Source organism: Accipiter gentilis, chromosome 7, assembly GCF_929443795.1.
Source record: "Accipiter gentilis chromosome 7, bAccGen1.1, whole genome shotgun sequence".
NCBI classification, from domain to species: domain Eukaryota; kingdom Metazoa; phylum Chordata; class Aves; order Accipitriformes; family Accipitridae; genus Astur; species Astur gentilis.
Window position 1 is genome coordinate 2,232,738 of NC_064886.1, and position 22,397 is coordinate 2,255,134.

The 22,397-nt window shown below is 44.2% G+C and overlaps 1 protein-coding gene across 4 annotated transcripts; it reads left to right on the top strand.

The window, feature by feature from the left end:
• The first annotated feature begins 253 nt into the window (after window positions 1–253).
• FBXO21 (F-box protein 21) lies at window positions 254–20,493 on the top strand. 4 transcript variants are annotated; one of them, XM_049806811.1, is made up of 13 exons: window positions 254–662; window positions 3,477–3,612; window positions 5,340–5,434; window positions 7,556–7,677; window positions 9,508–9,654; window positions 9,940–10,032; window positions 10,518–10,651; window positions 10,901–11,037; window positions 11,849–12,025; window positions 12,802–12,934; window positions 15,523–15,713; window positions 16,696–16,853; window positions 19,843–20,493. In XM_049806811.1, the coding sequence occupies exons 1-13, from the start codon at window positions 427–429 to the stop codon at window positions 20,019–20,021; spliced, it is 1,938 nt and encodes a 645-aa protein (XP_049662768.1). In that variant the 5' UTR covers window positions 254–426; the 3' UTR covers window positions 20,022–20,493. The 4 variants fall into 4 exon arrangements, with proteins under 4 accessions (XP_049662768.1, XP_049662769.1, XP_049662770.1 ...); XM_049806813.1 differs by having other exon boundaries at window positions 259–413; XM_049806814.1 differs by lacking the exon at window positions 254–662 and adding an exon at window positions 1,094–1,971.
• Window positions 20,494–22,397: the final 1,904 nt, after the last annotated feature.

Below are 22,397 nucleotides of genomic sequence, written 5' to 3' on the forward strand. Positions count from 1 at the left end.
TTCAGCTCGGCCCTGCCAGGCCCTTTTAGCCCGGGGGAGACCGGCACAAACCACTTGCATCCACCTGGCTCCCTGCAGCCCGCCACGGCGTTTGGAGGGTCTGGGGGGGTCCCCAGGCCCGCGTCCCCACCGACCCTGGGGGCTGACACCTCCCGTCAGGGGATAGGCACTTTGCAGACGCTCCCTAGCCCCCGCCGCTGCCCTTGACCCGGAGAGGCGGCGCGCCGCGCTTCTGCGCCGCGGCACTTGGCAGACGCTCCCTAGCGCCTATAAAGGGCCGGCGGCGCTCCGCACCGCTCCGCGAGGCGGCCGCACTTGGCAGACGCTCCCCGGGCCGTTCCTCCGCCTTCGTTCTGCGCCGGAAGCGGGAGACGATCCCTAACTCCTCCCTCCGGGGGAAGGGGGTCGCCCAGGTAAACATCCAAGATGGCGGCGGCGGCGGAGAACCAGGGCCCGGCGGCGGGCGGGCCGCGGGGCGCGGCAGAGGCCGAGGCCGACGGGATGATGGGCCTGACGGACCTGCCGGGCGAGTTGCTGGAGCTGATCCTCTGCTGCGACGTGCTGGGAGCCGCCGACATCGGGCGGGTGTCGTGCACCTGCCGCCGGCTGCGTGAGGCGTGCCAGCCCCGCGGCAAGGTGTGGCGGGAACGCTTTCGCCTCAGGTGGGCACGGCACGGCCCGGCCTGGCCTGCCGGGGAAGGGGGCTGCGCTGGCTGGATGCGGCTTGGCGAGGGAGGGCGAGGGCTGCCCGGGGCCGGGGGGGAAGGCCCTGTCAGCGCAGGCCGGGCCCCGGCCTGAGGGGGTTCGGCTGGCAGCGGGGACGGTGGGACCGGGAGGGCCTGGGTGCTCCTGGGGAGGTGGAAGTGTCCCCCCTCCATCCCATCCCATCCCTGTCTGTCTTCTGTTCCCGGCTCCTCGAGGTGCATGCTGAACCCCTCGTGGGTTGGACGAGCTCTGCAGCTCTCTGCTGTGTGTCTGACAGCTGGAAATGTGGGTGTCCTTCCCCAGCAGGGCTGGTGGGGACTGTTGCAAGGCTGCTTCCCCTCCTAAATCCCAGGGCGTGGGACCAGGCTGAGCCTGCCGCTCGGAGGAGATCCGTCTTTGCAGGCCCTTGCTCGGGGGGAAACCATCGTTATGGCCCCTTGCTCGGGAGGGATCCGTCTTTGCAGCCCCTTCCACAGCCGGGCACTTGGATTATTTGCAGTCCCCGGGTCCAACCTGGGATCTGGCGGCGGTACGGACATAGGCCCACATGGGGTTATCGATTGGGCTCCCTGGTCCCGCTGACAGCTTCCAAAACAACCACCAAGACTTGTCCTGTTGCAGGGCTAATGCCTTACAGCAAAGAGAGCTGTTTTCACAGAAACCAAAATCCTTTGCATTGACTTTTGCTGCTTGTGAGTTTAGTTTCCCCCCAAGGCTGTCACAAGGTACCTGATGAGGGCGTAGCTGTGTTGTAATCGGGGAAACTTAACACTTCAGCTGGGAATAAAGTGTGAGTGTTGTATCACTTATGCTGCACCGGTTTCAGCAGTTCTAAAAACAGCACTCCTTCACTGGGGCCGCCAACCTATCTAGAATGGGGCATGCTCATCTGCTACCTGGTTTTGTCTGGGGTTTGGCACAGCAAAAGTAGCAATATTGCTTTCTCTAATTGCCAGTTGGCTTCTAAAATTTAGCATGGCTCAAAATGAGAGGGTTATTCTCTTTTCACGGGTGAAAAGGCTACTGAACGATTACAGCTTTCCCAATTCACTGAGCTATGGCTTGGGATGGCTGGCCAGATACTTTCACCAATTCAGTGGCTCTAATTTGTGAAGCAAATGTGAAAGTTTAAAAGTGGTTGAGATCCAACAGCTGAAATTGGATGTAGTAGGTGATTAGCACATGCTGCTGTCCTCCCTGTCTTTGATAATAGAACTTTTGGCAGGAGTTTGCACATTGACCTTGTCGTCCTGGCTGGATTCCATTGTGAGTAATTGCACTTTATCTTCCTAAAATTTTAATTGTAATTTCAACCCAAGAAATTATTGTGTCTCATCCTGAAATAAACAATTGTAATTGTTATTATGACGTGGCTGCATTTCAGTGGTAGATGAATGGCTAGGGATCCATCAGGAGAGAGGTTGTTATGTAATGTGAAGTTATTTGGTTGGTCTTTGACTTTATTTTGTAACTGCAATTGCAGTGTAGTTTTATTATTAACTGGTAGTAAAATATCTTCCATGTGTGGACAGACATAACTGCATTTTGGTCAGTTGGTAATAATTTTTATACAGAAGTAGTACTTTAAACATTTGGCATTCTCTCTATCTAGAAAGGTAAAAATATAAAGAGAGATAAAAGTGTGTGTGCGTATATGTGTATATATATATTATATATGTGTATATATATATAACCTGGAAAGAACCTAAGACAATCCATGTAGCTTAAGGAAAATGTTTTGTAAAAAACAGTAATAATGAACAGAATTTTAAAATGTGAAATAACCCCCCCTGTAAATTACAAGAGGCCTTTCTATCAGCTTGCTTTCCCATGCTGTCCAAAATATTTCCATCTGTGCTGATTCTTCTTCAAGTTTCATAAACAAATGATCATGGTATCTTCAGAACACTCATGGGTATTGCTGCACTGGCATGTATTTTATTGCACAGGGCTGTGTTGTTGCAGCATGTGCCCACTTTATTAGAAAAGGTGCTGCTGCTAATAGCCTCCAAAATGTTACCTGAAGTTAGGTTTTTAGTTGAACCTTGAAACACTTCTTAGTAAGCTGTGGAATATGTTTTAGCTTTTGGACTTTTAGACTCAGTAGTGCAGGTACAGCTTTCTTTTACATGAAAGGTGCATGTGTGCGTGTTAAATAATTCTTTCTTGTATTAAAAATGAACTGCAAAAGCATTTAGCTGTCACAATTTGACTTCAGAATTCTGTTTTCCTCCAGTAGACTTTGCCACTAGCAAGGGCAATAGAGGGAGCTCTGTTTTGTGCATCCTTTTAAGTAGTAGGGGGAACACAGGATAATGAATTCTCATTCTGTTAGGTGACAAGTTAGCTTACATGTGATACATCTTCAGAATGGCAAACTTTTTTTTTATTATAAAACCCTGCCTCTCTTCTACTAATGCGATACCTATGTTTATCTTGAAAAGCTCTAGAGGAAATCTCAAAAGTTAGGGTATTTAGTTATTGAAATACCTGGAGTATGAACCTTTTGAAGATTTTGTGTTGGCAGGCTTCAGGAGAGCTTATTTCTAAATAGCCATTAATATGCAGATGAAATCAGTTGGATCTATGCTTTGATGTTTGAGTCAGTCATTGAATTAATTTATACAGTTACATTTAAAGTTGTACTGTGTCCTGGCAGTGTCTCAGCTCCTCAAGTCACATGGTTACAATAAACAACATTTTACAGTTCTGGAGGTTCTCAGTGATGTTGAAATACTAATGAAGCTGTTCACTTATATCTTGTTGTGTAGATGGCCATCGCTGCTGAAATACTATAGCCACACAGACAGTGTTAGCTGGCTTGAAGAATACAAAGCACGGCACAATGCTGGTCTAGAAGCCCGGAGAATTGTAGCTTCGTTCTCCAAAAGGTTCTTCTCAGAACATGTAAGTCGTCTTCTCTATGTATGTGCAACAAGTAGCCTAGCTACTTGTTCAGTACTTTTTTATTAGTTTGTCTTTCCTCTTTCTTCACATCTTTTCAACTATGCAGTCGGAAAGTTTGTATATTCATACTTTGTGTGAAAATGCTAGATCACCAGCCAAAAGGAGAGACACAGTCCAAAATCCAAAGGTGCGAACTGCAGACTCCAAAGTGCACTTTGCATATCGCATTCAGCTATTGCTGCTGCAGCTTTAAAGACTCTTTGCTCATTGCTGCATGTTCAGACCTGGCTCTGGAAACTTCTGAAGGACTGATAGTTTATTGACACATACCACGGCCTATGAATTTATCTCACTGCAGACCTTGTGCAAGGATGCGTTCTGTGAGTTGTCAGAAGTCATTTGAAAACAGGACCAAGGCGCAATAGGTTCACTGAATTGGAAAGTATATTATTTAAGTTCTTTACCTGGCCATGACACCAAGATGCTTTTGCATTCAGTGTGAAAAAGGTGAAGATGTAGTCTCTCAGAGAGACTTACCTGCCTGTGGGGCAACAGTTATTTCATTGTCTGTTTGCTTAGTTGATGGCTGTGGGTTTTGGCTAGCTGTACCATTTGGGTCAACTTGAAATTCTGTGGAATGGGCATAAACACTGCCCGTAACTTCGGCTGAATTAAAAAGTTCACCCTTCTGTGGCTCCTTTGTGAATATGTTGTGGTCCAGGAGAGAATTTCCCTAAGATACAGGAGACCCATGTTGAAATCCTCTGAGCTGATTTTAAGCAAAGGTTGGCACCTGGGTTTTTACACCTGGAGAAGAAGGCCATGGGGCCAGTAGGGTGTTTGAAGATGCATATCTCTTAACTGTTCTTTTTGAACGCTTCCACAGTAGTTGCAGCAAATAGATATTTGACCATGGAGAGATATGTGTCAGGGCATTAACTGGGGGCAGAGGCTCCTGGATTCCTACTGTTTTAATCACGTATGCAAAGAGTACTGAGAGCCTATTCAGCAATACCCGAAGGCCTAATAATGAGGATCATCTCCTGTGGGGTTAGAAACTGCAGCTCGATTCCCTGCTGAGAATTGAGGGGAAGAGACTTTCAACCCAGTTCTGCTAGATCCTGCAGAGTGCCGGCTAAGATACTATATGATGGGAATCGTTTTTTCCTTACTGTATTAGCCCATGCCCTATGCTGAAAAGCTTGAAAGCAAATAGATTTCTTATAGTTCAACCAAATTTTAAAAAAGAATTCTGAATTCTGGAAGAAGATAGCTCTTCTGAATAGAGATGTGTAAGTGACTGTTTCAAAAAATGAAGGTTCCTGCTCCTTCGTTCCTTCCCCCAGGACCAGTCTTCTACATGGGGGAGCATATGTAGAGGTTCAGTCAACCACAGACAAAAGTTGATTCCACCTTAAAATTACTTTCAGCTTGTGCCCAGCCAGCGTAAGATCTGGTATGCTTCTGCTGGTCCATACACCCGCTGTAGGAGCCCTGAATGCTGTAGTAGTTAGCTCAAATAGCTGTAGGGCGCTACTGGAGTTCTCAGTGGATCCTTGTAATAAATCTGTAGAACAGAGACTGAGTATGTGGTGAGCTGGATGTTTTTAAGATCTTACATAAATTTAAAAAAATAGAACAAAATTGGTTTTGAGACATTTTATGAAATTATGTTCTTTTGGGAAGAATCTTTTGTGCTTTGCATAACTCATTGTCTGGTTTGACAGGTCCCCTGTGATGGATTCAGTGACATTGAGACTCTTGGGTGCCCAAGTCATTTTTTTGAGGATGAGCTGATGTGTATCCTTAACATGGAAGGAAGGTAAGAAAGAAAGCGGTTAGAAATGGAAGGGATTTTTCCCCTCTCACTGGTTAAAGGAGAACAGTACTGTGGTGGATGCCTGATCTCAGCTTCTGTCCTTTTGTCACTCTCATAAAACATCCCCAGGCATACCAAGGCTGGGAAGTATTGCTGTGTGTTTAATTTCACAACAAATCTAATATTCCCGGAAGAAACCATGTAAACTATTCTATAAGAAGGAGATCCTCTGGCTTTGTGTTGCTGTTTGTTGTTTGTTTCCTTGCCAGTTCATGACATCTCTCAGGACATGTTCCATATACCCTCTTCTCTGCAGTAGTTTTGGCTTAAGGAGTTCCCATCCTCATGTTTGTTTTTTATTTAAACCTGGATCAGTTTGCTGAACTGATTTGCAGGATGAGGCCACAGCACTGGAGGGAAGCAGGAATACTCAATAAGGTTTGCCACCATGAATCCCTGTATCATGAAACTAGAGCTTTTTTTTTTTCCTCCTCCTCTTGTTAATTTTCTTAGCTGTAGTAGGTTGGTACAATTTTTGTGCCCAAATAAGCAACTGAATTTAATTCAGCCACTGCAAAATTTGCAGTTATGTAAAGTATCCAGACAGGTGAAATGCCAAGCATGTGAATAAAACCTCTGGCTTGCATCTGCCTAGCTATTCTCATCACCATGGTTAGCACTGAGCAAGATAAGTCACTTCTTTACTTGAAAGTTTCTCTGCAGGTAGCATATAAACCATGCTGACTTTGCTGTGATACGAAGCAGTGATAGATTGCTCTTAATGGAGTCTAATAGCCTTGATTAAAGAGACTGTTAGGAGAGCTTGAAAAAAACGTTAACTGGAATGGCAATCATCTCATTTTTGCTTTTTCACTTCCATTTTATTACCTTCTCTATTTGAACTGGGACTAAACATCTCTTATTTGACAACTGGTTAAAAAGCTTTTGAGCCTTTGCACTGGCCAAATGCCTCCCCATAAAGTGGAATTGATGCTAATTACACCCCGATTAAGCTGTAGTCATTGCCATTCAGGAGCATTAGGCTAAATCATTTCCCTGGAAGATGTCCCAATAAAGCAGTTGTCCCTATTGAGCATCCCAATTTATTGGAAGAGGATAAAGTGTTATGATGTTTGATTGTTCTCCTGTCCAGTAGGATGGAGAAGGCTGATTTGACCTGCAATCTGGAGGAGAGGCAATGTAAGCAGGGAAAGAGATTTTTACTGAAGAAGGAAACTGGACTTCTTTTAAACACATGGCAAGAGCAGAGCCTGGGAATCAGCAGAATTCTCCCTTTGGGTTTTTTGGGGGGGCCAGGGCTTTGTGCCATTCCTAACTATTTGGTGTGAAAGTGCTCAGTAAGGCACTGGGTAACCCATTGCTAAAGGCCAGGGCTTGCTTAGATGCCTGTGATTTAAATGCCTCTGAGCTGGTCTGTCATATTTCAGGTGAACTCTTCAAACCTTACCTGGATAGTGACCAGCTCTCTTGCTTCTTCTTGGGCCCTTTGCCTTCACTTGTTAATTTAGAAAGTGAAGGGGCTTTACTATAAAAGCTGTAAGGTTTGGGTTTGTGTGATCTACAGACCAACTGTTGATCTGTTCCTGCCTTTTCAGAGCACCAGAGGTGTTTTTCCTTTGGGGATATTTTTTTTTTCCCTTTTGAATACTATTGGACCTACATTCATGTCCCTCATCAATTTATTTTTAATGGTGAGAGGATACTTTAAGATTGATTCTGGAGGGATTCAGTCAGGCAGAGGGTACTGTTTTATGAGTAAAAAATAGGATTTTAATCAGATATTCCTGAGCTACCTTAATTAGGATCTGTGTTGTTTCCCATGATACTGTATCTTCTCAAAATTATATGCTGGTGATAGGATAAAAATCGGGGATGATAGCAGCAATGTTTTGCCAGTGTCTTATATTGTGGTTTTTGCTGACAAATTTCCTTTTAACATTTACCTTTTTGGTTGACTCTTCAGTGATAGTGGTGTTCTCAGACTTGTTTAGAAAAGGAATAGTCTAAAGTGTAAACCTATATTCACTGGAAAAGCTAAGTCCAAATGCTCACCCTTAAAGTGTTTGTTTAGGGCAATACTATTCTTTGTATTCATATGTGCAGGAAAGGTCTCACCTGGAAGTACTATGCAAAGAAAATTCTATACTTCCTACGGCAACAGAATATATTAAAAAATCTGAAGGAGTATCTTCAACGCCCAACTGATCAGCAGTCATTTTTGGAGGGTAAGTCTTTGGCAGAAATCCCACGTAGAGCACCTAATGACAGCTTTCTATCATTGTTTTACTTGGAAGGAGCCTTCCTTGCTTATATTTCAACTAGCCCTTGGACAATGACTCAGAATTAACTTTGGATTTTTAATGTACCTGAAATCCTTAAAATCTTGCCATAGTTGTGTAGTGTTGCATCAGAATGTCAGGATTACATTAGCTTCTGTCAGTGCTGTATGCTTGAATAATTGCCCATGGACAGATAAGCTGAAAAACAACGCAGAAAATGTTAAAATACTTGCATTTGAATCTTGAACAGTGTATTGAGGAAATCAGCAGTAGCTCAGCATCCTAATTAGCTGACATTGCAGAAGCATTTTAACTGTGGCCCATGGGCTGAATATGGCCTAACAGACCAACTAATTTGATTTCGAGTCGGCTTCCTACTATCTCCTTTCCCAAGAGCTTCTCAGATCAGGGCAAGCAGCAATCAGGGCAGTGGGAATTGTTGTTGTAGCTCATAGCTTGTGCGCTGGCTGTGGCTTCCTCTTGAGAGCTGTCTGACTGCTGGACCATTGAAGCTGTGCAGTGTAGAGCTGAGGAACAGACAGAAGTCCAGTCACATGGTGGGAAGGCACATGTACCTGATATGAAGAAAGAAAAGGCTTTTCTGCAATCATGTCCTCTCTCTGGTGGATTATTCTCTTCTTCAAGCTTCGTATAGAGAAGATAGTTTTCTGAATGGATCGAAAGCTGCCAATGTCTGTAGGAGAGTCCCTTACTCTTGGTATATACCTCAAAACTGTCATACGAAAGAGTCTCTTAACACCAAAGCTGGTACTTGTTAGTGGCAATAGACTTTGAAAAAGGGACTGTGTTAGGGCAAGAAGGGAAAGCCAGAAGTGGCATTTTCTGGAAACAACTGAGACAGTTAATTATGTGACCTAATCTTGTGGGTCACAAATACATGCATTTGTCTGCCATGGAGGTACTATTAGAGCATCAAGACGTAGTCTTTTGTGAAGTTTCACTTGGTCAGCATGGGAAACACTTTGAGTTGGGGAGGGTGGGGAGGAGACGTGGCTTGGGGCCCTGCTGAAATCCTTGAATACAGGCCTGTCATGGATGTGCTAATGAAGAATTGTAGGAAGCTGGAAGAGGTATCATCCATGCAAAATTCTTGCAGGTGAATACAGTTGATTCCAAAGGTTGAACAATATGGAGGCTTTGGAAAGAGCAGTGGTGACAAGATGACAGGGAGAAGATTCTGAGAAAGGGCTATTATTTTTCCTGAAGAAGTTTGACAGAAGAGGCTTGGGCAGAAGGGAAATGAAAATTTGTTCTGTTATAGTGGGTTTCTGACATGAAGATGGAGAGCAGGCGTGGAAGAGAAAGATGAATGTAGCAGAAGAGGGAACGATGAGGAAGAATGATAGTTATGGAGGATATGACAGGAAGAAATCAGAACTGAAACAGAAGTGAAGTTGAGATGGTTTCAGGCTCTGAATAAAAAAACATTGTAGGTTGGGAGGATGCCAGGAGATGCAGTGTGACTGGAGAGCTGGCTGGTTAAGCCTGGTCTAGCAGCCTACCTGCTCAATGTACAAATCTATTGCTTTCCCTTTCAAGGTGGTGGAGAGGGGAATACTGAATTTAATTGGTATTTATCATGTCAGCTTATTCTTTGCATTTTATGGGATAAATCCAATATATGACTGCAGATTTTAAAAGGAAAGCTCTTGTGTTCTGCTGCAATTGCTTGCTGCATGCCTGGAATTTAGAGTAGGTAAAACTAAGCAAAGAAAAAACTGAAGTCCTGTTTCTTATATAGTTTGTTTTTTCCAGGTGCTGTTTTAATTGATCAATACTGTAACCCGCTGTCAGACATCTGCTTAAAAAGTGTCCAGGCACAGGTGGATGATATCACAGATAAAGTGCGCAAAGTCCTGCGGACGAAAAATCCAAGGCATCCCAGCTTGGCTTCCAAGGCAGGTACTGTACAGAAACATATGCTTTACTGCAGAGCATTTCTGCAAGTCTAGATACAGGCAGACAAGGTGAAACAGCTGTTGAATTATTGCAGCTTAAAGAGCTGTTGTTCTTTATCCCCTGGCAAGCATATTCTGACATTTGCTTAAACCATCATTCAGGAAACAGCAGTTTGTTCAGCCACAGGGACTTGATAGCCCTGGGTTGTCAGTCCATCTGATGCTGTCTAAGCAAGAAGAATTGGGAGGGGAATTCTTCCTTCTTTTTTTTTCCCTTTTGTCCCTGAAGTCTTAAGTAGTCCTGACATCTGTACCAGAGCTGTGGGACAGGGGATCGACCTCTTTTCTTCTGCAAGTCTCAAAGTCAGCAGCAATAGAAAAGGTATGTGCTTTAACATCTCCAAAGGTCAAGAAGCATCTTGCTTCTTGGTTTTTTTAAGCACTATCTAATGTATGCCAACTTTCAAAGAGAGAATGATCAGTCTGCCTGTATCTGTGTATCTGGAGTGGCCAAGCTGTGACTCTCAAGCAGTGAAAGCACACTTCCCATGCCTGGGCAGTCTGACACGTCCAGCTGCAGTGCTGTGCTGGCACAGGGTGGTCAGGATCCAGTCCTCCAGCTGCAGAAGGAAGCGAGATACCACTGCTGCACAGCTGAGGTGCAGGGCAATCCACAGAGCCGGCCCACGTTGTGAGTGGAGCGCTAGGGCACTGCCACGGTCAACTCCAGCCTGTCTCTTGACGATCTGAATTGAGATGAGTCTCTTGTGTTCTCAGTCTGTATGAAGAATTTTGGTATAAGTTTTGTTGCATAAAGGTTAAGTACACTTGTTTTCTCAGTCTTCATTTCTTTGCATGTCTGTTTAGGAGAGGTCCTGATTCCAGAAGTGGAGCTTCAGCGACAAGTACTTGATGCTATGAATTGCGTCCTATATGAGCAGTTAAAATACAAAGGAAACGAGCTGGATTACTATAACTCCCTGAATTCATACATTCACCAGGTATGTGTATGGTTGACAAAAACTAGGAGGCTGCAAGGCTTGAGACGTTCTGTTTGTGGTGGTTATTTGTCCAAATGTAGTCGGGCAAATAATTCTCTCTGAAGAACAATTTGCTGTAAAGGCAATAGGATGTCATCTTTTAGTGTATATTCTTTCAAGTTGGTATATTTTCATTTGTGAAATCAAACCTTGGGAGTTTGTGTTTTTTCTTGACATCCCACATGTTTATATCCCATTTTTATCCCCCAGGTTTTGATCCGCAGGACGGGAATTCCCATCAGTTTGTCTGTGCTTTATTTAACAATTGCCAGGCAGTTGGGAGTCAAACTTGAACCAGTTAACTTCCCTAGCCATTTTCTACTACGATGGTGTCAAGGAAAAGAAGGGTAAGTGACCTGCTGAATTTTGAACTTGTGTCCACAGAAATAAAAGCCAGAAAGCATTTACAACAGCTGCAGATCTGTACCAGAATGTTTAATTATTTTCCATCTGTAATTATAACCTATACAGAGGAAAAGATCAGACCTCTAAAAAAGTTTTCCCAGAACTCAGCTTTGCTGCTGCTGGAGGGTAACAGATTTCCTGAGTGTGAAGTGATAGTAACCATGAGGTAATGTTTCTCTTAAGAAAAGAAAAGAAGAAAAAAGGTGCTGATTTCACTTACTCTTTCATACAGAACAGTTGCTAGAGGCCACTGCTGTTGTTCTGTGCACTCGTTTAATGCTCTGAGTCAGTGCAGAATACGTCTTTGACCAGATCATGATCAATTTACAGAAATCTGTATTTTGTGAATGACATCAGCAGTTGAATTCGGAGCGACAGTTTTGTCTATATGTACCCCTTTCAGCACCAGGCTTCAGATGCCATATGCGTGGGCCCTGTTACGCTTTCCAGTGCAGTGTCATAATATAATCTAGCAGTAGATAAAGCAAACTGAAAATATCTGAAGGAAAGAACTGACATGATGGAGTGAAAAGTCCCCTTAGTTTCTCTGTCCTTTCCCTTATATGTTTATGTGAAAAAGAAGGCTAGGAGGAGAGAGAAGGTAGCAGGTAATCTCTTTTTAGGAGGGAGTTGAGGTGTGAATGACACTTGTTTTACAAACAAGCTTGAAAGTGCTGAGGGAAGAACAGAAATAGGTAATCCTGCTTTACTATGAGACCCATCACAATTTAGTTTCTTTTATTGTTTCATTAGAAGCACAGATATTTTTGACTACACCTACATTGATGCCTTTGGGAAGGGGAAGCAGCTGACGGTGAAGGAGTGCGAGTACCTTATTGGCCACCATGTGACAGAGGAGTTCTATGGAGTGGTGACTTCAAAAGAGGTCTTGCAGCGTATGGTGGGAAATCTCTTAAACCTTGGCAAGCGGTGAGTTGAGGATCATCTGGCCTGTAAGGCCTGTGGAGAAAAGGGCCCAGAGTATACTGTCTGCATATCCAGTACTGCTTCTTCACAGTATTTGAGCGAGTGCTTTAAAAAGGTGTCAGTCACCCAGGGGATCTTGAAAATACTGTATGTCACGTTGCATTGTCTATTTGCTTTTAATCACTTGCAGCAGCATTGCGTGGAAACAATATTTAGTAAAACTAGTTCCCCTCAAGAAAATGGATAGATCTTTTTTTTCTTTGTGAAAAGCTCATAGGGACTGTCCACCATTCCCTTAAGAGCAGGGACCTTCGTTATGATCCACTAAGCACAACCCACATGCTTAAATGAGCAGTTTCAAAGGTGCAGTTGGTTTGTAGAAAATCTGGTTTTATTTTCAAATGCCTGTGATAATCACTTTCCAAGTAGTCATAGACAGAAATCACAGGGTGAAAGGATTGCTTTAGGTGTAATTAAGCTAGGGGAACGAAAGCAGATTTCAAAAGGAAGTGGCTTGGAGAGTGAATTCTCTGTAGGATTATTTTACCAAGCAGAATGGTGAAGTGGGAGGGTGGAGTCCGATCATCAGTTGTGTAGTGTTTTTCCTTCTGAGCAGGCTGTTGGATGTGATGAGTGACAGTCAGTGCCAGAGTCACTCTTATTGAATGAGCGTGCCTGTACATGTAGCATCATTGCTGGTGGCTATCCCTGTACATCGGAGTACTGGGGATAGGGGTTGAAGAGCTAGCCTTACAATTGAGTTTCTTTTTTACTGGCAGAGAAAGCACTGATCAGTCTTACCAACTCTTGAGAGACTCGTTGGATCTATACCTGGCCATGTATCCGGACAATGTGCAGCATCTAATGCTCCAGGCTAGGTTATACTTCCACCTGGGAATCTGGCCAGAAAAGGTACCTTGCCACTCGGTTGTATGTTTTCTGATAGTCTAAGTGCTATTAACACTAGTCTATTGATTTTTTTGGACTACGTCAGCTTGCATTACAGTCTGCCACAACTTGTTTCAGTAATAAATGCAATTGAATGAGTTATCACATTTCAGAGAATCAATTTCTACTATATGAAGCAGGGAAAAAAGGATGATGCTTGCTTGCTTGCCTGGGGGAGACTTGTGAGCAGCCTTGAGTCTGAGTCATAATTTATGATTTACAGCCCAAGTCTGGCAGCTTATCTTGCATGCAATAGTGTGGACTCCCAGTTGAAAGTTATAAGAACATTCTGTTTGGTTTATGCCTAGATTGTGGTAGTGGTGGTAAAACCCTTCCTGGACTCATGCAAAAGGAGCAGTTACCTTATCAGAAAACTTGTAGGAAGTTATCTTTTATGAATACAAACAAACCTTAGCCACACAATCAGTGCCTCTTGTGAAAAAGCAACTTAGTATTCCTGTCCTTGGGATTCTTTTTTAATATCACCTTTAGCATAGGATCTTGAGTTCTGCTATCTTGTGAATGTGGGAAAGAAGGTGCCAAGACTTAGTTTTCTGAGTTGTCTAGATCATCCGCGTCCTTCACTGTATCAGCAGAAGGCACAAGGAAGAAGCATGTAACTCAAAGTTTTATTTCTTTAGTGTGTCACTACAGCAAAGAGGTGTTCCCTAGTCAAAATTTCCTGTACTGCTTTAGTGAAGCTCACACGCTTGGGCAACGCCTGTGCCATTTCCAAATGTGAGGTTTGGATGAGGAGGCAGAAGTGTTTGGTTGGACAGCTGAGCAGAACACAAAGCTCTTTCCACCAATTAACTGAAGCATAGGGCTTCTGGAGAAGCTGCCTGCCTTTTGAAGAACAAACTGTGCTAAGCTTGCTATTCCTTTTTTATGGCAGCAAGTTTTAGGGTCGCCACAGAAAAAACAGCACAAACTAAGAAATTGGGGGGGTGGGGACATGACTGCTGAGCTGAAATGGCAACTGTATGTACATAGAGGACAGCTAAATGGAACACTGAAAGATCTTCCTTCCCCTTTCTGGCATTCAGCAGTGTCTTTGTAAAGCACCAAAGCTTTACATACTTGTGTTTTGCTGCCCTTCAGAACAAATAACACAACCCCATGGCCGAGTTTCTCTGCACTACATTGCCAGATACAATGACAATGTGCAAATTTGGACTTTCCAGTATTGTGTCCTCATATGCATCCAGTCGTTCCAGGCTATTGGATAAGTTTGTAGCTAGCCAGAGAGAATGCTCTATGTCTGACAGAACAGAAGGTAACAGATTTAATAGAGGTCTGCTAGATTTATGGAAAATGGTACAAAATCTTAAAAGTCAAGCAGAACTACACAGAATGTTGTCCTAAGTGTTTGCAAATAACAGTAAATGAAATTGCCAAGAGTCTCTGGCAGCTATGGTCACTGTGCTAGGCCTTCCCCTTTCTGTAGGATTTTTCAGGATTTTCACGTCCTTCTTAAGATGCCAGCCAGAGAATTAAGGTGGCCAAGAAGCCTCAGCTCTGTTTCTTCTTCTCATACCCAATTACTCACTTGTTCTTTTTCTGAATTCATTTTCTTCACCTTGTGGCTGATGTTCATGCTCAATAGCCTGAGATTTCTATTCCTCTTCTGCTGCTGCTCTGAACTTAAAGTGACCAAAACTTCCAGCGTGTGATCAAGGAGACAATCCTTTTGCCAGGTGCTAAAGTGCGTCAGATTTTTGGAACTGTGGCAGCATTTAAGGTATTTGATGTTGGGACGGGTGTATCTGTCTCTTCCCAACCTGTTTAGACAACAGTTTTGATAAGAGCAAGAAAGGAAAAAAAAAAGTAAAACTTGCATTGCCTGCCTCTAACAAACTTGGCAGCAGACGCTCTGATAGCGTGCCAGAGGGTGTTGGTAGGCTGGTATTCTGGATCTACAGGGTTTGCTGCTTTGAGAGCACGTTTAAAGCTAGTGTTCCTCAGTCATCCTGAGACAAGCAGGTTCTCCGTCTCTTGTTCACTATTGCATGGTATAGCATCATATAGGTTATTTGTGTTTCCTTCTGTGCTGCTCTGTTTTTTCTCTGCCAGGCTCACACAGACATGCTGAGGAACTCTTTTAAACTAAAATGTTTGTTCTCAAGTACAGCAGAAGTCATCTGGAATCAGTTCACAGCAGCAGTTTGGGAGACTAGGAACAGTATTCTCTTTGCATTTTAGAAACCTTGAAATGGTCTCGTCAATGCCCTGTGGTCGCAAAATGTGATGCGATTAGCTTGTATGACTTAGTTTAAAAGAGTTACTGTGCTCAGCGGTGCCCTTCCTTGGAAGTTGGGAGCTAAATAGAAAAGGAGGGGAGTGTTGCAATTTCTGCAGGCTAAGCAAGTGTGAAGAACTCCTTGGGAGTGTGTAGCCAGAGCAAAGATTCTCAGTCCTGTGTGGAAGACTCATGGCGGACCTCTAGGCCTGGGCACTTAAACCCAGCTAATTTGAGAAATGTATCTGTATCTGTAAGTGTTGGACTGCTTTAAGGACTTGTTCTGAATCTGTCTTTGTTTTGGTTGCTGAAGGTTCTGGACATATTGCAGCATATTCAAGCTTTGGACCCATCCCAGCATGGGGCGGTGGGGTACTTAGTGCAACATACCCTAGAGCATATTGAGCGCCGGAAGGAGGAGGTGGGACCTGAGGTGAAGCACCGTTCAGATGAGAAGCACAAAGAGGTCTGCTTTTCGATCGGGCTGATTATGAAACACAAGAGGTGAGCTCTTCAAAACCTTCCCCATGTTAGCAGGCTGTACTGTAACAATGAGTGCCAGAGTGTTTGTTTTGATGGTAATGAGATGTGGTTTTATCTGCCAAGGAGGTACCTGGAATGGAAAATGCTAGGCACGTGCATCTATGCCATGGACCTTGTAGAAAAATGGGAGCAGCTCTGTCTGTCCTTTGAGAGAGCGAGTGTATTCACTGCTGTTTGCTTGCAGAGAGAAGTTTGTTAGGTGACTTGTCTGAGTCATCGTATATCATGCAGCTAAAATTTTGACAGTCCAGAGCTCTCAAAGAAACATCAGTAATCAGTTAATGAGGGACTGTGGAGTAGAATCAACTTCAAAAAAGGTTGTAAGATACCCAAGACAGCTTATGAATCTTCCCTGTGCTATTATTACCCCCTCTTCCTGTTCCTGTCTGTAGCACTCTGCCAGAATGACATGCCAGCACTGTGTTGCTTCGGCCAACTCAACAAGACATCTGGAGCATATTTTAAGGGCGTCAGCAGTGACAGTTGTAATACCTCACGATTAATCGCATAAATAATCTGAAAATAATGATGGCTTTTTTTCCGGGAGTTCAGTATTGGGATTACCACCGCTGTGCGATGGGCACAGAAGTAATTGCACAACGCAGTAGAATAGTTGATTCTCTCCCTGTTTCTTGTTTCCTATTCTCCCGGTTGCTGAGTTCCAGTCTCTTTCCCACTTTCATTTCTTGCTCGCATTTGGTTTTCCTTTGTCCTCAGCTGTTTGTTCCTGATTATTTATCCAGTCGCTCCTAGTCGTTTCCCCCTACCTCAAAAGACACACATGTACGGACACAATCTTTTTGAATTAATTTTTTTTCCTCTTGTCCTCTCCTTGTGCTAACTCACAGGAGGCTCCTATCCTGTTTGTACTATAGTAGTCTTGAGGAAAAAGAGCTGGCTCTGGAGTTTTCACAGTCTTTGGTGTGCAATTTTTTTTAATTAGATATGGCTATAACTGCGTGATTTACGGCTGGGATCCCGCCTGCATGATGGGGCATGAATGGATCCGGAATATGAACGTCCACAGCCTTCCACATGGCCCCCACCAGCCTTTCTACAATGTGCTAGTGGAAGATGGCTCTTGCAGATACGCTGCTCAAGGTGAGCAGGAGTCTCCTGTGTTTACTATCTGTTTAGAAGTACATTAGGAGAAAGGGATGCTTAAGTGATTAACTCTTTTAAGTATGAAACGTAAACTGTTAGTTAAGGTTGAGGTAGGAAGGAAAATGGTCTTGAATTCATGGCCTGTGTTGTTTGTTCTCCATGAAATCAGTAATGCTAGGAGTGAATGTTAAGGACCACTCTGGTGTAATCTTATCTTGCCCAAGAAGCGTGTTCTGGACATGACTGGTTTTATGGTGTAAGCCATGATTGCTCCTTTTGAAAGAAGTAATTCAACTCTTGCTGAAGTCTGAAGTTCTGTCAGCAGCTCTTGCTCTTTGAAGTTATAGCTGTGCTTTGGGCAGGACCTCAAAACAGTATCTAGTGGGGGAGCACAGAGGCTTTACTTGTCAGCCTGTGGTTCTGAACACCTGTCATCAAGACACTGTATGTGCCAAGATCCCAGAGAACACGGGTAGCATGGCTTTTAGTGCCATCTCTAATAAGAATGGGACAAAAATGAATGTCTCTTTACAAGTGCAAAGAGCTGTAGAAATCTCTTATCACCCATTCTTTATGCAACATACCATAAGAAAGGACATTATTTTCTGATGGTCAGACTATGAGGTTAGGATACAGGAAGAAGTGTCAAACTGAGGTTCAAAAGAAAAAAAAAAAGAAAATCTATCACTCTGCACATTGTAATCTGAATGGTTCTTTGCCTCATGTTTGTTCTTCTCCCTGTGATACAGAGGTGTCCCGTTCAGCTGGCAGGGCAGCTGCATAGCCTGATTGTATTTTGCTCAGAGAAGACGTGGGAGCTGCTGGAGGGGAAATGCAGAACAAAATGCAGTTCAGCTCTTTCCCTAGGGGGTGCTCCCTAGCATGTTCTGGTCCCGTGTGAGCAAGAGGTGGTTTTACAGGAGGGGACACTCCTACCTTTTTAGGTTTAAAGTGCAGGTGTTTCTCACTGTCCCGAGTTCCTTTATATTCAGTAGTCCAAAAAGATGAAGTAGAGACTGGGAATATTGCAGCTCAGCCTTATGGCTCATATTAGGCAGTATTTGACCTCTCAGAGTCTTAAAAACCCACAAATTCCTGTGCACCATGGGTTGATATTAAAATGTGTATCCACAGAACTGTCCACAGTGCTTCTGGGGCTGAGTTGTCTCTTATATCTTTTGTCTAATTGTTTATAAACAAGTATAATCCTGGCTGGTTCCAGAGTACAGAGTATTTTAGCCAAGCTGTAGGTTGACACCATCATCTCTGTAGCATCCAAGTGTTTTGTATTGCTAGGGAAAATTGAAGGGTTTGTCCTTGCTTGCTGAAATCCTGCTGCCTGCCTATTGAATATCCCTTCTAAAATACATCCTCAGATCATTTGGGAAGGGAGTATTTCATAACTTACTGACCTAACCAGGGAGAGGGATGATAGTTTTTTACTGAAAGAATCTTCAACAAATCTGCATGCAGAGTTTTATCTAACCAGCTCAGGAATAACACCAAGCTTATTATAGGTAACTGTGCCTCAGTTTGAGTCCTTCTGTAAATTTGTAGATTAAGCTGTAGCTAATTCCAAAACACCTGTTTCATACAGTGAGTTTGGTATCTACCTGTCTGCTCTTGTCTTTCTTTTGTTTTGCTTTGTAGCAGCACAGACCTGATATCTGTGGCTCAAAACTGCTAGTCAGCATGTTTCTCAGGCTCCCCACCTAGTGCTGAACTTGCTTGTCTCAGTCTCTTCCCCCCTGCCAGCTTCTGTTTCGTCACTGTGTTTTCCCCTTTGTACACAGCTCACTGCTCAGCCATGCTTCTGCAGAGCATATTGGAGTGTAAATTGCTTTCCGCAGTGGTGCAGTATACGAAAAAGGTACTTTGCAAGCCTGTAGGACTGCATCAGCCCACTGAGGTGTAGAAAGCTCTTGTGCTTTTGGCTGCAGGCACTGGCATACAGTAGCTTCAAAGAGCCTGTATGGATTAATATGACTTGTATGTGCTCTTTGTAGTGAACTGAATAGTTTCAGAGACAGATAAATTATTCCTGAATGATGTTCTCTGCATCCCATCTTGATCCTGCCCTGCCTTGCAGATAAGTCAGACTTTGGGACTTAGGCAGCTTTTGTTTCTACCCATATGTCTGGCACTGTGCTGGAAAAAATTACATCATTTGAGGACTGCTGCAGGGCACCTGCGCATGAGATTTACTGCTGGGCTGCCTCCCAGTCACACTGCTTTATACAAATACTACAGGAGCAAAGGGACCCTCAGATTGGGTCACCTTTGCATTTTAATGCCAGTGCTTCTGTGTTGTTTAACTGTTGTGCTTAATCAGGTTATCTTTTAGTACAAAGGAGGAAATGGGGTGCCATGGGAAAGAATCAGTATGCTCTTCTTGGGGACTTTCTCTTAGCTTTGGGAAGTTTAGATTTAGAAAAGTTAACTGTGCTGTGTGAGACATGCTTGAAAACCAGGCTGGCGACTTGACATGGTTGAAACACAGACTGGTGACTTAGAGCAAGAAAGCACTTGCCGCCTCTGCCAGGAGAACCTTGTGCAGTCGGCCTCACCTTGGAGCATTTGAGAAGGATCTCTCCTAGAAACTGATCTCCCATGGGACTTGAGGGATCAGAGCTCAGTGCAGCAGCTTCTCCCTGCGCTTGCAACCAAGACCTGTGACCAACAGTGGGAGCAGGTCACCATCCTGCTACTCTAACCTTATGTCAGACAGTGTGGTCTCAGGCACAAAATAGTTTTCATGCCACTAGTAAATGGGGTCAGCATCACTTAGGAGATAAGACTCTGTGAGCAATCATACTGGCATACTCTGTGCATATTTTCCTGGATTAAGGTTGTTTGGTTTTTTCTTTAAAGCATCAGGAGGTGGCGTTTCTAGAGACAGAAACAAGACTTAAGAGAGGTGCAGGATTTATTGCCTTGTATCAGGGCATTTCATGAGGTGATAACTGATTATTTCCTTTCCTAACAGAGAACCTGGAGTATAACTCTGAGCCTCGGGAGATCCCTCACCCTGACATTGGCCGCTATTTTTCAGAGTTTACTGGCATTCACTACCTAGCAAATACCGAGCTAGAAATTCGGTACCCGGAGGATTTGGAGCTCACACGTGCTACAGTTCAGAAGATCTACAGTTCAGGCAAGGAGTGAGAGCAAAAGGAATCATGAGGACAGAAGCAGCTGGAGTGTAGCTTTACCCTCTGCAAAACTTGCGTGGAAGGCAAGTTTGGTGACAATCCTTTGGCTTAATGCATTGAAAACTGCATTGAACTTTGTAACTGGTGCTATAGCATCTTTCCGTTGCCTGCCTGCCCGTTCTGGCCCAAAGGCACAGGGACACATAGTAGTTGAGGCCAGGTGTTAAGGATCTTGCAGGGACAGTTACGCTAGGAAGCACGTTGTCCTTCAGAAGGATTTGCGCATACTACTTGTTCCATGATTGTCTTGCCTAGAAGGTCGACGCAGTGAGTTCCCTGGTGTGGAATATGGAAGAACACCCTCTTCCAGAGAAGTTGCTTGTCCTTGCAGTGTTGTGGGATTTTTTGTTTGGTTGTGTTCTGGGGTTGTTTTTTTTAATGTATATCTCATGCAGGTGATAGTTTTTAAAGTCTCTTACGTTTCACTGTTGTCTTCTCCAGTCTGAATTTTTGGTCAAATTTTGCTTCACCTCTGTAGTCTGATTGCTCATAGAGCTACTGTTCCAATTCTGAGTATCCCTACAGGCCTGGGAAAGAGCCTCAGCAACAAAAACAGCAGCAGCTAGGCTTCCAGGGGTGGCAAGCACTGTGGTGACACTGAGGTCCAGTTGGCTACCTTGCTGACAATACAAACTCTCCAAATGCAGAAGATGAGCTGCTAGCCCTATTCCATGCCTGCTAAATACACCCAGTCCATGTTCTTACCTTGTTTTTTGGTCTGTTCATCTTGTATGTCCAAGGTGGGATCTGCAGCGCAGCCGCAAGTGCTCCCAGGATGATTTTGAACCTCGTGGCACTGTTTCATGGAAGCCTTGAGGTCAGTGCCGGAATGACTTTGATGTATGGGGAGCTTCCACTCGCTGCTGTCTCCAATCTGTAGGTATTTATGCAATACAGTGGGATCGTGACTGGAAACTGGCCAACCCTGGAGTCAGCCAAACCATGTATGGAAGAGAGATGTTAATTCCTGCAGCTCAAGGCCTTCTTCCTTTTTGCCAAAAGAGAATGGATTTTGGGGGAGTGCATGCTCTGCTGCCCAGAGGGAGGAGCTTTAGCAGCTCAAGGCACATCAATTTCAAGATGACTTAAAGGCCCAGACAGGACCACTGCAGAAGAGGTTTTCCTCTGGGTTCAGGTATTATGGGGTGCGGAGTGACACAGTGTTTGTGCATACACAGAGCCTGCGTATCTTCGTGGTTTCTGAAGCAACGTCTATAGACTAGCTGCCACTAGTGTCTCCTGTCACTGTCCAGTTGCAATACAGTAGTTATGTCAGAGATGAGAATTAGGTACTGTGCCGTGTAGAGTTAGGTGGATGCTCTTAGACTATTATAGCACTTCAGGTATTGCCACGTGAAATCACACAGCCCTTCTCTTAAAAGAATGCTTGAACTGCATGCCATCCTATTGAAATATTGAGCGCTGATTAAATATGAGAAATAAATATTGAAAGCCCAGCTCTTCTGCCAGCAGAGTGGTGGTGGTGTGCAGGAATCTTGGTGCTTTAGGAAGAAGAGCCTTGTGTGTTTAGTGCTGAGGAATGGTGAAGGTGCTCTACTCCAAGTAGAACTATGTCTTTAAAAGAAGTCTGTACTGAAATGAACTTGGAGGGAGGGAAGGAGCTGAAGAATTTCTATGGAAGCAGAATGGATCCAACTGAAAGCAGGGTAGGGAATCATTAGGCAAAAATCTTAAAAATCCATCTCTTGTTTTTGAGGGTTGGAGTAGACCCCAACCCTCCAACTGTTTTTGAGGGTTGAAAGCAGATCCCAAAAGATTCCTAGCAGGGTTGCAAGGTTGGGAATGGGTCTGAGTCACAAGGTTGATGCTGGTAGCTGAGAACAGGCATGCAGGAGCAGGGCTTGGACTCCCCATTCCCAGCCTCAGCTTTTATGAGGCTAGCTGTGGAACAGCGTAGATATCAGTGAGTTTCCTGATATGTCTGGGGCTTTATGCTCCCCTCTGCCAAACGGGCAGTCTGTTCACACCTTGCCCCTCTCAAGTGCATCAAGGGAGTTGCCACATACCAAGCTTATAGGAGTCCTCAGCGAGAGGTGCTGCCTCAATGCCAGGTAGAATTGTGCCATAAAAAAAGCCACAGGAGTCACCAAAAAGCTGCCCAAAGTTTCTCTGAAAACTGGTGCTGGACACTGTGTATCTAACCCACTTGAAAACATGCTGTGTACTTTAAGATGGGGGTCCTAAGAGTAGCTGGCAGAGCCTGTTATACCCATCTGTCTGGGCCCACCCTATGTTTGTACTCTGAGGAGAGTCTGGTCAAGGAGGAAGCGTGGGAGCTGCTCCTCATGAGGTTCACACTCACTTCCCC